At 42.2% G+C, this 16,255-nt stretch overlaps 1 protein-coding gene across 1 annotated transcript in view; it reads right to left on the bottom strand.

Moving 5' to 3' along the window:
* robo2 (roundabout, axon guidance receptor, homolog 2 (Drosophila)) overlaps positions 1-16,255 on the bottom strand; it is a 553,585-nt gene that overhangs the window by 77,271 nt on the left and 460,059 nt on the right. Inside the window, 1 exon segment of the mRNA XM_060943573.1 lies at positions 1,892-2,019. Coding sequence (XP_060799556.1) covers positions 1,892-2,019 — 128 coding nt within the window.

The following is a 16,255-nucleotide window of genomic DNA, read 5'->3' as shown; positions in this document are numbered from 1 at the left end:
AGTTACACTTTGCATATTCATAAAGTGAATAGGATTCTTTCTGTTATTCACTCATCCATCCATCCAGGGCGGCACGGTGGTGTAGTGTTTAGCGCTGTCGCCTCACAGCAAGAAGGTCCGGGTTCGATCCCCGTGGCCGGCGAGGGCCTTTCTGTGCGGAGTTTGCACGTTCTCCCCGTGTCCGCGTGGGTTTCCTCCGGGTGCTCCGGTTTCCCCCACAGTCCAAAGACATGCAGGTTAGGTTAACTGGTGACTCTAAATTGAGCGTAGGTGTGAATGTGAGTGTGAATGGTTGTCTGTGTCTATGTGTCAGCCCTGTGATGACCTGGCGACTTGTCCAGGGTGTACCCCGCCTTTCGCCCGTAGTCAGCTGGGATAGGCTCCAGCTTGCCTGCGACCCTGTAGAACAGGATAAAGCGGCTAGAGATAATGAGATGAGATGAGATTCATCCATCCAGCTAAGTGGAACTGCTAAACTACACAGTTTATTCCTCACTTGTTATTCCTTATACAGTATATATTTATTTGTCTCCTTCCTTCCTTTGTGGAACTGCTATCTGTCTCACTATCTGTTTTTCTGTCTCTTTTTCATGAGATTTTGCTCACAATGTGATTCAAACAGGTTTCATTCAATGTTTCTAATCAACAAGTGACCTGATGTGGGACGGTTAGCAAACACTGCTGAATTCAGTTCACACAATATAAAATCATGCTACTTTAGGACTGAGATTATAGGCCTTCAGGACTCAGACAGGACACCAACAGGACATCTAAAGGACACCTAAAGGCCTCCTACAGGACATCTAAAGGACACGGAAAGGCCTCCTACAGGACTCCTATAGGACTCCTACAGAACGACTACAGGACATCTAAAGGACACCTAAAGGCCTCCTATAGGACACCTACAGGACACCAAAAGGCCTCCCTACAGGACTCCTACAGAACAACTACAGGACACCTAAAGGCCTCCTACAGGACATCTAAAGGACACCTAAAGGCCTCCTACAGGACATCTAAAGGACACCTAAAGGCCTCCTACAGGACATCTAAAGGACATCTAAAGGCCTCCCTACAGGAATCCTACAGAATGACTACAGGACATCTAAAGGACACTTAAAGGCCTCCTACAGTAAAGGACACCTAAAGACTTCCTACAGGGCATCTAAAGGACATCTAAAGGCCTCCCTACAGGAATCCTACAGAATGACTACAGGACATCTAAAGGACACCTAAAGGCCTCCTACATGACTCCTACAGGACACCTAAAGGCTTCCTATAGGACACCTACAGAACTCCTACAGGACATCTAAAGGACACCTAAAGGCCTCCTACAGGACACCTAAAGACTTCCTATAGGACACCTACAGAACTACTACAGGACACCTAAAGGACTCCTACAGGACACCTACAGAACTCATAAAGGGTTCCTACAGGACTCCTAAATGGTTCCTACAGGACACCTAAAGGACTCCTACAGGACACCTACAGAACTCATAAAGGGTTCCTACAGGACTCCTAAATGGTTCCTACAGGACACCTAAAAGACTCCTACAGGACATTATCCTTTCATGATCACTCTGGAGATGTAGGAGAGGTGGTGGATGAGCTTTGGTGTTCTTAAGTCTGTGTACCATAATATGTAGCATATGCCATATAAGACCATATATTATGGCCTTTTACCATAATATATACCAACAATTTACCTATCAGTAGTGTTCACAGGGCTACATGACACCTCCATAAGCTCCTCAGAACAAATTGTGGGTGAGTTTTGGGCAGCCATATGATGTGATAATGCTGGATTCAGATATGTTTGAGTGAGTGATTGATTTATTTGATTAATCACACCAACTGCCAGTCAATAGCTATTTGAGTAAATGCAGCAGATCACCTCCACGTCCGAAGTTAGTGAGGTCACTGGGTCCCCCGGAGCTGTTATTAACAGGCATGCTGGTGGCCGGCCAGGAGTCCGCTAGCCAAGGATAACTCGCCTCACCGGCATTTAGGATACCAGGACGACTGGAGGAGAGACACAGAGAGAGAGAGAGAGAGAGAGAGAGGAGATGAAAATGCTGCATCATAACTTTCAGTGTTAGAGATTTACCATCAATTAATCATATTTCAACAGGAAACAAAATAAATTGAAACAAATGCGTCTTGGAATTTTTATTTCTTGCTTGATGTGCCCTTTTTTTTTCAATTTTCTTGCCTTCAGGTTCTCAATTGTATATTATCAAACAATAACAAAGCAAAAACAAGCTTATATTTGAATCAGATACTCTGAATGGAATAAAACACCCAGTGTCATGATGTTTCCAGAAATGAATCAAATGACAGGACGGTGTGATGAAGCGGAGCGACTGTTACACCACCAATGTTTGTTATTATCCAAAAACGGCAAGTGTTTTATTCCTCTTTTACCAAAGCAGTGTGCCAAATATTACAATTCTCAATTAATTGAAAAATGACACAATTTATTTATTTATTTTTCCCCATGTATGGTTACGTTTAATGCTGTGGAACGTCCATGACAGAAGTTAATTCCTGTTCTCACTTATGTTAAAGCCACTGTAAACAGTCGTTCCGTCTTGATTCTCTCAACATCTCCGTGCAGATGATTTCATAACCACATCCATAAAATACGTTTTTCTTTGTTAAACAATGACACATTTAACACCGTTTCAATACTGTACAAGTCCCTGTGACAAGTGAGCTGTTGCTATAGAAACATGAACATAATATTAGATCTGTCAGAGCTTCTGTGATAGAAAACTAATCAACACCTTCCGACCAATCAGAATGAAGAATTCAAAAGCAACGTATTCAGACCTCTTTATATGTGAAGTGTAAATTTTGCATTATATGAAACGTTGCTTCACATAAAGCATGACAAGCGTCAGAAATCATCTCATACACCAAAATTAATCTAACAAGGACGCACAGGGAGGAAAGAAACGTGCTTGGAAAGCTGTGATCTCTTTTCCGGCATCTGAAACGTGACACGGTGATCATGTTGAGGTGAAATCGTGAAATAAGGAATTGACATTGTGATGGAAGTCCACAGGGAGCGCGGATAGAGACGTGTAGATGAACATATGGCTTAGTTTGAGTGTGTGTGTGTGTGTGTGTGGAGAAGTGACTTCTCATCTCATCTCATTATCTGTAGCCGCTTTATCCTTCTACAGGGTCGCAGGCGAGCTGGAGCCTATCCCAGCTGACTACGGGCGAAAGGCGGGGCACACCCTGGACAAGTCGCCAGGTGAGAAGTGACTTATTAAGCTTAAAACACTAATGAGAGCTATGAGTATTGTGCATGTCTGATGATCTGCGCAAGTATTTTTTTTTCTTTAAAAGGTAGACTGCATTTCAGATTTTTCAAATGTAGGTCATAAAAATGAAATTTTCCCAACACACAATTATTTTTGTTTAGTGGACCGAAAGCTACTGAATTCGAATCACAGACTTCCAATTTTATTAGTATTTTTTTAAATAGAACAATTAATGAATTTAGAGCCACGTGGCCTGAAATTCTCCGCTATTTTTTCCTGCTTCACCATGACCCAATACAAGATACTACGTCATGCATCACATCACGTGGTGAGCTTTCCCCGTTCACGCAAGGCATTGTGGGATACAAATTTGAAACAGGAGAGAAAAATGGAGGACGTGAGTGTGCGAATGAAACGTGAAAGACCGACTACAGTAATGGAAAGAAAGCGAGAAGAAAAGACGTTATGTTATATACGAAGGAAAGGAAACGCAGGACTAAACTAATAAATATGGGCGCTCAGCGAGCACCTCGGTGTGATCAGCTGTTCGTTTAGCGACAGAATGACGGAACTGTCAGTGCACGCTCAAAGGGAAACCTGTAGATGGCAGTAATGCGACACTGTGGATGCCAGCTGCCGTAAAACCCAAAAGAAGAAGAAAGTAAACCTGCGCATGCGAAGTTACACACGGACTTCCTCTGTCTGCTTGACTGCACGAAGCGAGCGATTTCATGCACATTATTTGCTTTAGTCCCCTCAAATTAAATAACTTCCCAGCCTGATATTTTGTGAGATATTATAGAAATAAGCATATATCACAATGACCACATTTCAGACGGAACTACATTTCCGTGATTTTATGAAATCGAAAGGCCGTCTCGCTTTAAGATAAATAATACTTCAGTTTGAGAGACTGGATTAGTCGAGCAACACGATGTTTGAAGTTCGTTTCCAAAACACAAAGGAAAAGCCGTAATGTACATCTAAAGAGGTTAATGCTTCTCAAAGGGACTGGAAATTTCCCGTCCTGCTCCATTGCTCTCCATGGTGTAGTACATCCTCCCTATTACACCCTACAAGCATGTGTGTGTGTGTGTGTGTGTGTGTGTGTGTGTGTGTGTGTGTGTGTAGGGGGTTCATTGAACAGGTGCTGAGTTTCCCCCGCACAGTGTGTCATAAAGGCCTTCATTAATAGTTTAACCTGTCAAGGGTGAATGCAGGAGGCCATTATGGCCACTTCAGCACACGCTCCCATCATCAGAGCTTGTTACTATGAGCCACACACACACGAACAAAAAGTATAACATGTCATTGTCTAATTAATAAATATAAACCGTAATGTAATCAGTGGCAAACTGCTATTCCATGTACATTAGAGAAATAAAACACTTCAAGTCCTGCTGTGTGATAATCCGCTTCACCACACTGCCCTGATGTTGATTATTTTCCTATAACATCGCAACGTGGAGTGTTTCATTCCTTACCTACTGGACTATTAGGCTGCACTTTTGCACTGGGTGGAGCAATATCTTAAATTCTCACCATGCAAAAAGAATATGATAAAGAAAGAGACAGATAGAAAGGACGAGGAGTGAGAGACAGACCTGCTGTATATTCTCTTTCTCTCTCTCTCTCTCTCTTTCTGCTGTATATTCTCTCTCTCGGTCCATCATTCCTCCCCTGATCTCTGCTCCTCTGCCAGTGTGTGAGATGCGCCACAGTACCCCTCTCATCCGACCCCCGGGGGTATTGTGTGTTAGCGTACGGCCCCGGAGGCTATAGGCAGGTAATGGAAGCTCGGCTGCAGGTCTGTCTCGGGTTTTAATGAGAGCCGTGAGGGTATCGGGGTCCTGACAGACTAAAAGCCTCACAACATGGCAGCTGAATGCCAAAACAGACCCCCGGGGCTTGGGGGGGGGGAGTCATTCAAAATGATGGCTGTGCATCCGCATTAGACACATGAGCTCTTTTTTTTTTTTTTAAACCCACTGCAACCGCTCATTATACACCCTGTATTTTATTCTTCTCGTCTTTTGACTGGGAAACCATCCTGCACCGTTCTCTCTCTCTCTTTTCATGAACACTGCTATCTATCATTACATCTACCTATTTCTGCTTTCCTTTTGTTCAGCCGTCACTACACGGTGTCACTCACTCTCCTTTTGTCTGCATCTCTCTCTTTCTCTCTCGTTCTTTCTCCTCCTACTTGTTCTCACCGCTATCTGGTCTCTTTTGCATTTTTCTCCTTTTTTTAACACAATCTTTAATTCTCAGCTTCTGTGTTTAATCAAGCATTCTTCCTCCATCCTCTCATTTACCCAACCTTTCTCCTCGTAATCTCTCAGTCTGAGTAATCTCTCTGTGCAAACAGTCAAACAAATTCTCAATCATTGATGAGGCAGGAATGAACGAACGAATGAACGATTATTTTTTTCCACATCCGGTCCAACAAACCGCTTCACGCATCCAAACAAATTCCCCCATGGAGGGCCATTCGATGGCGTCTGGGTGCTGCTGCTGCTGATGATGTTGACGGTGGAACTGCTTGCTCTGTCCTTGCATTTGTCACCTCCAGCACTCGAACACCAGTCTGATTAGATTGTGAAATATGGCTCATGGTGATGTTTCCTAAAGCAAAATCGCCCAGGTCGAATCATCTGGGTAAGAACGGTGTGCGTGGTGTGTATCATCCCAAGGCTTTGAAGGCTATCATCTCTTTCGAAGGTAGCTGAAGTGGCCTTGGCAGGGTGTAGATTTTGATCTAGATCCATTTTTCCCCCCTGCCAGGATGTAAGACACGTGCTTTCGGCTAAAATACTGTCTCAGGAGCACGTATGTGAGAGGAACCATAAACAAGTGGAGCGAGCAATATTAATCCCAAAGCCACTTCATAAATCAGAGTGGCTTTGTGGGGCCACACGCCCTCCACAAACACCAAACACACGGAGAGATCGGAGTCTGAGGCTGGACTAAAAGCCTGCATATTAGCTTACACTCAAGCCACAGTGAGATATACATTTCCTTTTTAGATTTACTGTACATCGACTGGAGGAAGCTGTCACTTAGTCTTAATACGTGACTGCGCACTCATCTGTACGATAAAAGCCATGTTTGGATTTTGGAAGTCTAAAGTGAGACGAGTGTGTGTGTGAGAGAGAAAGAAAGAGTGAGAGAGAAAGAAAACCAAACATAATCTGAAATGAATTCCAGCCCCACAGCCAAACTCGAGGTATCCAGGCCTGACCAATCTGCCGCCTATTCATCTTCCATGAATCATTTATTCTGTGATCGATTAAGGGTAATTGTTCAGTCAGAGCAATTTGGACGCAGCCAATGAAGAATAGACGGAGAAAAAAAAACAGACATGGACTCATTTGCTATTGTCTAATTAATGCAACAAACAGGGGATGTAACAAATGGTCGCTCCGTCCCCAACGATGCACCGACGCTCATCCACTGAACATCTGGACCTTCTCAAGATCCTCTGAGATCTTTTTAACAAACAAACTATTGTATGTATTGACTACATGGACCAAGTTAAATGTCATTTTTAATCTACATCACTTCAGTTGTTTGGTAACCAAATAACTTAGCAAAACAAACTTAACAACAAAAACACAGCTTCACAATCTACAACCCCGATTCCAAAAAAGTTGGGACAAAGTACAAATTGTAAATAAAAACGGAATGCAATAATTTACAAATCTCAAAAACTGATCTTGTATTCACAATAGAACATAGACAACATATCAAATGTTGAAAGTGAGACATTTTGAAATTTCATGCCAAATATTGGCTCATTTGAAATTTCATGACAGCAACACATCTCAAAAAAGTTGGGACAGGGGCAATAAGAGGCTGGAAAAGTTAAAGGTACAAAAAAGGAACAGCTGGAGGACCAAATTGCAACTCATTAGGTCAACTGGCAATAGGTCATTAACATGACTGGGTATAAAAAGAGCATCTTGGAGTGGCAGCGGCTCTCAGAAGTAAAGATGGGAAGAGGATCACCAATCCCCCTAATTCTGCGCCAACAAATAGTGGAGCAATATCAGAAAGGAGTTCGACAGTGTAAAACTGCAAAGAGTTTGAACATATCATCATCTACAGTGCATAATATCATCAAAAGATTTAGAGAATCTGGAAGAATCTCTGTGCGTAAGGGTCAAGGCCGGAAAACCATACTGGGTGCCCGTGATCTTCGGGCCCTTAGACGGCACTGCATCACATACAGGCATGCTTCTGTATTGGAAATCACAAAATGGGCTCAGGAATATTTCCAGAGAACATTATCTGTGAACACAATTCACCATGCCATCCGCCATTGCCAGCTAAAACTCTATAGTTCAAAGAAGAAGCCGTATCTAAACATGATACAGAAGCACAGACGTCTTCTCTGGGCCAAGGCTCATTTAAAATGGACTGTGGCAAAGTGGAAAACTGTTCTGTGGTCAGACGAATCAAAATTTGAAGTTCTTTATGGAAATCAGGGACGCCGTGTCATTCGGACTAAAGAGGAGAAGGACAACCCGAGTTGTTATCAGCGCTCAGTTCAGAAGCCTGCATCTCTGATGGTATGGGGTTGCATTAGTGCGTGTGGCATGGGCAGCTTACACATCTGGAAAGACACCATCAATGCTGAAAGGTATATCCAGGTTCTAGAGCAACATATGCTCTCATCCAGACGACGTCTCTTTCAGGGAAGACCTTGCATTTTCCAACATGACAATGCCAAACCACATACTGCATCAATTACAGCATCATGGCTGCGTAGAAGAAGGGTCCGGGTACTGAACTGGCCAGCCTGCAGTCCAGATCTTTCACCCATAGAAAACATTTGGCGCATCATAAAACGGAAGATACGACAAAAAAGACCTAAAGACAGTTGAGCAACTAGAATCCTACATTAGACAAGAATGGGTTAACATTCCTATCCCTAAACTTGAGCAACTTGTCTCCTCAGTCCCCAGACGTTTACAGACTGTTGTAAAGAGAAAAGGGGATGTCTCACAGTGGTAAACATGGCCTTGTCCCAACTTTTTTGAGATGTGTTGTTGTCATGAAATTTAAAATCACCTAATTTTTCTCTTTAAATGATACATTTTCTCAGTTTAAACATTTGATATGTCATCTATGTTCTATTCTGAATAAAATATGGAATTTTGAAACTTCCACATCATTGCATTCCATTTTTATTTACAATTTGTACTTTGTCCCAACTTTTTTGGAATCGGGGTTGTAGATCAAGAATGACAACAGAGCAACAAGCAAAAGTGTTTGTTGTCCTTCAAAGACTTTTTTAGTCACATCCTCCATATTGACGTATCTGTATGTATGCTAACTTAACATCAGCTTGTTCCTGCTAGCACATTAGCCTCAGTTTAGCAGCATTGTCCACCTTGTTTGGGTTGCCCTGCATACGTGTTCCATCTGAACAGAGCCACAGCTCAACGTTTTCTCAAAAAGTAAGCGTAACCGGCTCCAAACTATACATAGTTTTCACTGACGTCACGGCATTCCGGGGAACGCCCTCCAGCCGCCATCTTGTGGGGCAAACAAAATGGACCATCGCCATTACCGGCTACATTATCTCGGACAAATTTATGAAGTTATATAGTCAGTTTTCTAAAATAAAGATCAATGTCGGCAAAATCAAGCAAACGGAAGTATATAGATACATTGGACGACATCTCACGACAACGGTATGCAGCCAAACTGGCCTTGATTGGGGGAATTGACCCCTGCGAAGTGGACAAAGATGCATTTTCAAGTGACTATGCAGGGCTGCCATCCATATCATACCCTGATATTGTGAACTATTTCGTGAATAGTAAAAGCGCCTACACACTTGACAACCTCAAAGCATACAATTTGCTGGAGTCATACAATTATTTTGTCTGTGGCTGGGTCCGCGAAGTCCACCATATAAAAACAAGTGACAGTCGTGTCCTAATTACAGCCAAGGTATGTAAACATTGGAAACAGAAATAGAAAACGTGACAAACGAGCGATATTAAGTGTACATTACAATGTAAACGTACACTCAGCGGTTCCAGTTAGGCATTCTCCAGAGATTGTTTACATGATGTTTTGGTTTCCAAAAACAAACTTAAACACAATTAATTGTTTATTTAAACAACTTACCACTTATAAAATGATCGGAGCAGACTTTACTGTGTTTGGAAGGCTGATAATCCTTGCGGTTGATTCTCGCAAGCCATAGATTTCTCCTTTGTATGCTGAGTTTCTTTGTTTGCTCGCCTTCGTGCTCCCGTACAGTGGGAATTCCATAAAAGCTCCGCTTGACATCATCATCTGACCTATTACGACAGCCGTGAATACAGCAGGTGTGCACCATTGCTAGCTTTAAATAGCCTGCTTGGGTTCTTTTGAAGACTTTGTACTCGCGCGTTACAATGTGTGCTCAGTGACCCATACGGTAAGCTTGACCCGCAAGATGCCCGCCACTAGGGAATCCCCGACTCTGTGACGTCATGTGCAAACTATGTATTGATAATTTAGTCGCTACTTTGCAATTTGAACCCATCTTTGCTAACATAGGTGGGGTGATTTTGCTGGTGAAGTGCTGCTTCTTTGACTATAATTGTGTATTACCTTTGCCAACTGTGTTGCAGGAGGCTATGTTTTCACCACTATTTGTTTGTTCCCAAAGTAACTCAAAAAGTAGCAAACAGATTTGGATGAAATTTGGAGGAAAGGTGAGCCATGGGACAAGGAACAATACATTAGATTTTGATCCAAATCCAGATATGTATGTAGATCCAGGATCTAGATATGTATGCAAATCCAGGATTTTTTTTTTTTTGTCTCTTCCCAATGTAAATCAAAAAGTAGTGAACGGATTGGGATGAAATTTGGTGGACAGCTCAAATATCATCCTAGGTTCAAGTGATTTGATTTTGATGACAATGTGGCTTCGTGGAAGTGTACATTCTACTCTACCGAGTGCCCTTCAAGTTTTTTTTTTTCATTTGTTCTTGTGGTCTACATCTGGATTTTTTCTTCTTCTTGGTGATTAAAAACAAAGTTCACCAGATTAAAAACAAACTGACCAGCCTAAAGTTAATAGCCATCTTAATTAATTTACTACTTATCAGGCTTGTAGTACTCGAGTCCAGGACTCAGACTTGAGCCCGACTCGTGCCCTAATTTTAAGGACTCATGACTTGACTTAGACTTGAGCACCGATGACTCAGACTCGTGCATTAACTGCATTCGGACTCGTAAATTGTAGATGAGGTCTCTGATTTTTTCTTAATTTTTTTTTTTAACATGCCATAAAAATTTGGCATAAGATATTTATATCTACATTAATTGTTATACTAATTTTGTGCAAGAGAATGCACATTCACCTGTTCATGCGTCATGTTCAGGAACAAACTAACGTTAATGGCGCTAAAATGCCCGGACAGAACGCCACTAGGATTGTCTGCTTTGCTTATACAGACTTCTCGTGCAGTGGGAAAAAAATGCACTGCTGTGTGTTCCATATGTAGAAGAACTATCGAGGAGATGACGGGGACGACCTCAAATTTCAACTGTCATTTGTGAAGACTCCACCCAGAGAAGGAAGTGACATGTTATGTTCATTGCTCTGTTGATAGTGGGCGGGGCTTGCTTGCTGAGTGATGAACTAGCTAGTGTTAACCCTCTCTCATGTTATTTGCCCTGTTGATAGTGGGCGGGGCTTGCTGAGCGATGAACAAGCTTCTTATCTGTAGCCTATTAACTAAAATGGGGCAGTTGAGCAGGAACATTAGTCCAACACAGTAGCAGAGACGTTTTCGCATACGGTAAAGGCAGCAACAGACACCGTCAAATGGAACGGATGGAGTCTTGTTCTTGGACTTGACTCAGATCAATGGTGGACTTGACTCAAAATTTTCTTTAATGACTTGGACATGAACACTGGGGACTCGAGGTTTAGTGACTCGACTACAATACTGCTACTTATTCTATTTCCAGCTGCACCCATTCAGGGTCACCACAGTGGATCATCTGCTTCCATTCTGACCCAATTTATGATCTGCATCTTTGATTTGGCATGGGTTTTACACCCGTTGCCATTCCTGATGCAACCCTTGGTGGGACCGGCACAAAGTATGCACTGACTTGTACAACCCCAGTGGCTGGGTATTTTACCGTACCTAATCTGCATGTCTTTGGACTGTGAGGGAAACCAGAGCACTTGGAGGAAACCCATGCAGACATGGGGAGAACAAGCAAACCACACAAAAGTCCCCCTTGGCCATGAGGTTCGAACCTAGAACCTTCTCGCTAGGAGGTGACAGTGCTCACCACTCCACCACCGTGCTACCCAATTTACTCCCTATTCAAGTTTTAATTTTCATTTGTAAAATGCAATTTCAAGCAATTGAAGAATTTTACAATTATTCTGATGGAAGTTGATCCTCATTATCTCATGATTTCCAAAGTTTAGTCACTTGCAAAATTAATGTACGTGTTGAGCTCATTCAAAGCCTGATAATGAGGTTTTGGTTGTAGAAAAACCAAACCAAACCACAAAAAAAAACCCTTCCACAAGTGGTGAGGTAAACAGGCCTAGTTTGGGATCCGAGACACACTTCGGATCAGCTCTCAAGTGGATTTGGCCAGTCAGGTATAATAAAGGGCTTCGTGAGCATCTTTGGATCTTCCTCTCCAGAGGATCTGAGTAACTGGTGTCATTCAAATGAACCTCGTGTTTTTTTTTTTCTGCACCGAAATGCAGGCCGAGTCTGCTGGAAGGCTCCGGTAGGGTTATCTGAGTCGGCGTGCCTCTCCCCAGGGTAATTATTTTTACATTATTACACATGCTCATATCCCTGCTGCCTCGGTAGGGTGACAGGCAAATTTATCACTGCAGGGGTCCGCCTCGGCCTCATGAAGAAGGGGCGCCGTGACAAATGATAAAATAAAACCCGTCTCTGCTTAAATTGTTTCTGCTAATTCTTTTTTGGGGGTGAGATTTATGAGAAAGACCAGCCGGCTGTGAAGGGAGATGTGCAGAGATGTGTGCGTGTGTGTGTGCATGTGTTCCTTATGTTATGCAGGCTACACAAACAGGCAGCTCTTATCTTGAGATCCATCAGTCATATATCGATATTAGAGCCCTGGTTGACGCATGTGGAAATAGCGTGTGGTTGATGAACGTCGTCATGTGAAACAGCCGCATGCAAGGACAAAGCTGGGTTCTGAGCCAGAACACACACAATCAGGAGCTATCAAAGGAGCCTTGAACCTTCTGCTGCTATACGCTGATTGTGGATTTGAACATACATCAAACATATGGCTGTAAAACCAGTGATTTGCAAGGCTAGGCTAGGTTGGCCAGGTCCAACAAATAATCACCTCCTAGCAGGAACTGGTTTTATGTTCTCCATTTATGGGTCTAAATTTTCTCCCCAATTCGGTCACACACACCAGCTAGCTCTCACCTATCGTAAGAAAGCTACCAACCAGGGATGGTGAAGTCCAACACATGCTTCCTCCAGCCAACCGATATCACACACTGTCTGCTATCCATCGTCTTTCACATACATGAGCTCACAGACGCTCACGATAGGCTAGTGTCACTGTGATTGATAGGGGAGAAAGAGTATGCCCCTCCCACTCAGAGAACGCGGCCAGTTGGTGCAGCATGGTCGAGATTTGAACTTGCGATCTCCTGACGAGAAGGCAAGCGACTGATTTTCTGTTGTGTTTGAATCTTTACACTTTTACGCTTCAAAGGAAACAAATTAAACATGCTGGCTCAAATATGGTATGGGTTCATATTCCGTCACTTTCAGACTGATACCTGATCATGTGGTATTGTTGAGTCGAACAATATGTTTCTGGAGGCTGTGTTTTTGAAATAAATGTACAAATAAATGTTAGCAAGCTAGTTTTAAATGTCCCTAGATTTGTACCAAGCAAAAGTGAGGCAAACATCTAGGATGAGTGCGATTTAACTAGTAGCAGCTCGTCCATCTTTGTTGGAGGACGTTATGTTTTCGCTACTGTTTGTCTGTCTGTTCCCAACATACAGTGGTGCTTGAAAGTTTGTGAACCCTTTAGAATTTTCCATATTTCTGCATAAATATGACCTAAAACATCATCAGATTTTCACACAAGTCCTAAAAGTAGATAAAGAGAACCCAGTTAAACAAATGAGACAAAAATATTATACTCGGTCATTTATTTATTGAGGAAAATGATCCAATATTACATATCTGTGAGTGGCAAAAGTATGTGAACCTCTAGGATTAGCATTTAATTTGAAAGTGAAATTAGAGTCAGGTGTTTTCAATCAATGGGATTACAATCAGGTGTGAGTGGGCACCCTGTTTTATTTAAAGAACAGGGATCTATCAAAGTCTGATCTTCACAACACATGTTTGTGGAAGTGTATCATGGCACAAACAAAGGAGATTTCTGAGGACCTCAGAAAAAGCGTTGTTGATGCTCATCAGGCTGGAAAAGGTGACAAAACCATCTCTAAAGAGTTTGGACTCCACCAATCCACAGTCAGACAGATTGTGAACAAATGGAGGAAATTCAAGACCATTGTTACCCTCCCCAGGAGTGGCCGACCAACAAAGATCACTCCAAGAGCAAGGCGTGTAATAGTCGGCGAGGTCACAAAGGACCCCAGGGTAACTTCTAAGCAACTGAAGGCCTCTCTCACATTGGCTAATGTTAATGTTCATGAGTCCATCATCAGGAGAACATTGAACAAGAATGGTGTGCATGGCAGGGTTGCAAGGAGAAAGCCACTGCTCTCCAAAAAGAACATTGCTGCTCATCTGCAGTTTGCTAAAGATCACATGGACAAGCCAAAAGGCTATTGGAAAAATGTTTTGTGGACGGATGAGCCCAGAATAGAATTTTTTGGTTTAAATGAGAAGTGTTATGTTTGGAGAAAGGAAAACACTGTATTCCAGCATAAGAACCTTATCCCATGTGTGAAACATGTTGGTGGTAGTATCATGGTTTGGGCCTGTTTTGCTGCATCTGGGCCAGGACGGCTTGGATGGAACAATGAATTCTGAATTATACCAGCGAATTCTAAAGGAAAATGTCAGGACATCTGTCCATGAACTGAATCTCAAGAGAAGGTGGGTCATGCAGCAAGACAACGACCCTAAGCACACAAGTCGTTCTACCAAAGAATGGTTAAAGAAGAATAAAGTTAATGTTTTGGAATGGCCAAGTCAAAGTCCTGACCTTAATCCAATGGAAATGTTGTGGAAGGACCTGAAGCGAGCAGTTCATGTGAGGAAACCCACCAGCATCCCAGAGTCGAAGCTGTTCTGTACGGAGGAACGGGCTAAAATTCCTCCAAGCCGGTGTGCAGGACTGATCAACAGTTATCAGAAATGTTTAGTTGCAGTTATTGCTGCACAAGGGGGTCGCACCAGATACTGAAAGCAAAGGGTCACATACTTTTGCCACTCACAGATATGTAATATTGGATCATTTTCCTCAATAAATAAATGACCAAGTATAATATTTTTGTCTCATTTGTTTAACTGGGTTCTCTTTATCTACTTTTAGGACTTGTGTGAAAATCTGATGATGTTTTAGGTCATATTTATGCAGAAATATAGAAAATTCTAAAGGGTTCACAAACTTTCAAGCACCACTGTAACTCAAGAAGTAGCGAACAAGTTTGGATGAAATTTGGTGGAAAAGTGGGCCACGGGCCAAGGAACGATTGATTAGATTTTGAAGAAAATCTGGATATGTATGTGGATCCAGGATCCAGATATCCATGCAGATCCAGGACCCAGATATGCATGCGAATCCAGTATTTTTTTTGCCTCTTCCCAACGTAACTCAGAAGATAGTGAATGGATTTGGATGAAATTTGGTGGAAAGGTGATCCATGGGCCAAGAAACGATTGATTAGATTTTGAAGCAAATCTGGATATGTACGTGGATCCAGGATCCAGATATCCATGCAGATCCAGGACCCAGATATGCATGTGAATCCAGGATTTTTTTGCCTGTTCCCAACGTAACTCAGAAAATAGTGAATGGATTTGGATGAAATTTGGTGGAAAGGTGATCCATGGGCCAAGAAACGATTGATTAGATTTTGAAGCAAATCTGGATATGTATGTGGATCCAGGATCCAGATATGTATGCAGATCCAGGATTTTTTCTTGCCTATTCCCAATGTAACTCAAAAAATAGAGAACGGATTTGGATGAAATTTGGTGGACAGCTCAAATATGATCCTAGGTTCAAGTGATTTGATTTTGATAGCATGTGGCTTGGTGGAGATCTGAACTTTACTATACTGAGTGCCCTTCTAATTTACCAAGTATACAGGCCACAGCCCCACCTACTTGTCTTCTATTGGTTGAGATTGACTCTCACAAGTTCATAGGTTAACATTCACATTGATTAAGTTGCTGCAAACATGAAAGTAACTACATATAATAGTAACAAGCTATGATAAAGTGTGCTATTAGAACAAACGTGTCTTTCATGCTATGCTTCCTTTCCCGTGTAGTGAATTGACTTTACCAGTCAGTGAATTTATTTGGTTTTGGTCTGAATGTTACTTTAGCTGAAAAAGCAGAAAAAAACAAAGCTTTCAAGTGTTTCCCATATCACATGGCAAGGAAACAGAAATTATAAATACTAAGTTTCATTTAGTCGATTGCTGTGTAGCTGACAGTTGGTCGCTCGGGCTATTCCAGGCTCTGGTTGCCAAAGTATCCCTCTTGTATATTTATTTATAATTCAGTGTTGGAGTCATCTGTCAGTCAATGGTGTCCTTCGCTCCCATTGGTAGCCATCTCAATCGCGTCACCTCAAAGTTGAGACTAGATTAACTTGGTACTTTGCATCACCAAAGGTTATTTCACATGTCATTGCTACAAGTCACCGATGCATACATGTCAACCTATACGGAATGTCCGTATTTTATACGGATTTGATTCAATAAACGTAGTATACGGGCGTATAAATAA

This window comes from Neoarius graeffei, chromosome 17 (genome assembly GCF_027579695.1).
Source record: "Neoarius graeffei isolate fNeoGra1 chromosome 17, fNeoGra1.pri, whole genome shotgun sequence".
Classification (NCBI taxonomy): domain Eukaryota; kingdom Metazoa; phylum Chordata; class Actinopteri; order Siluriformes; family Ariidae; genus Neoarius; species Neoarius graeffei.
Note: the sequence above shows the minus strand (reverse complement) of the source record. Positions and strands in the feature narration are given on the sequence as shown.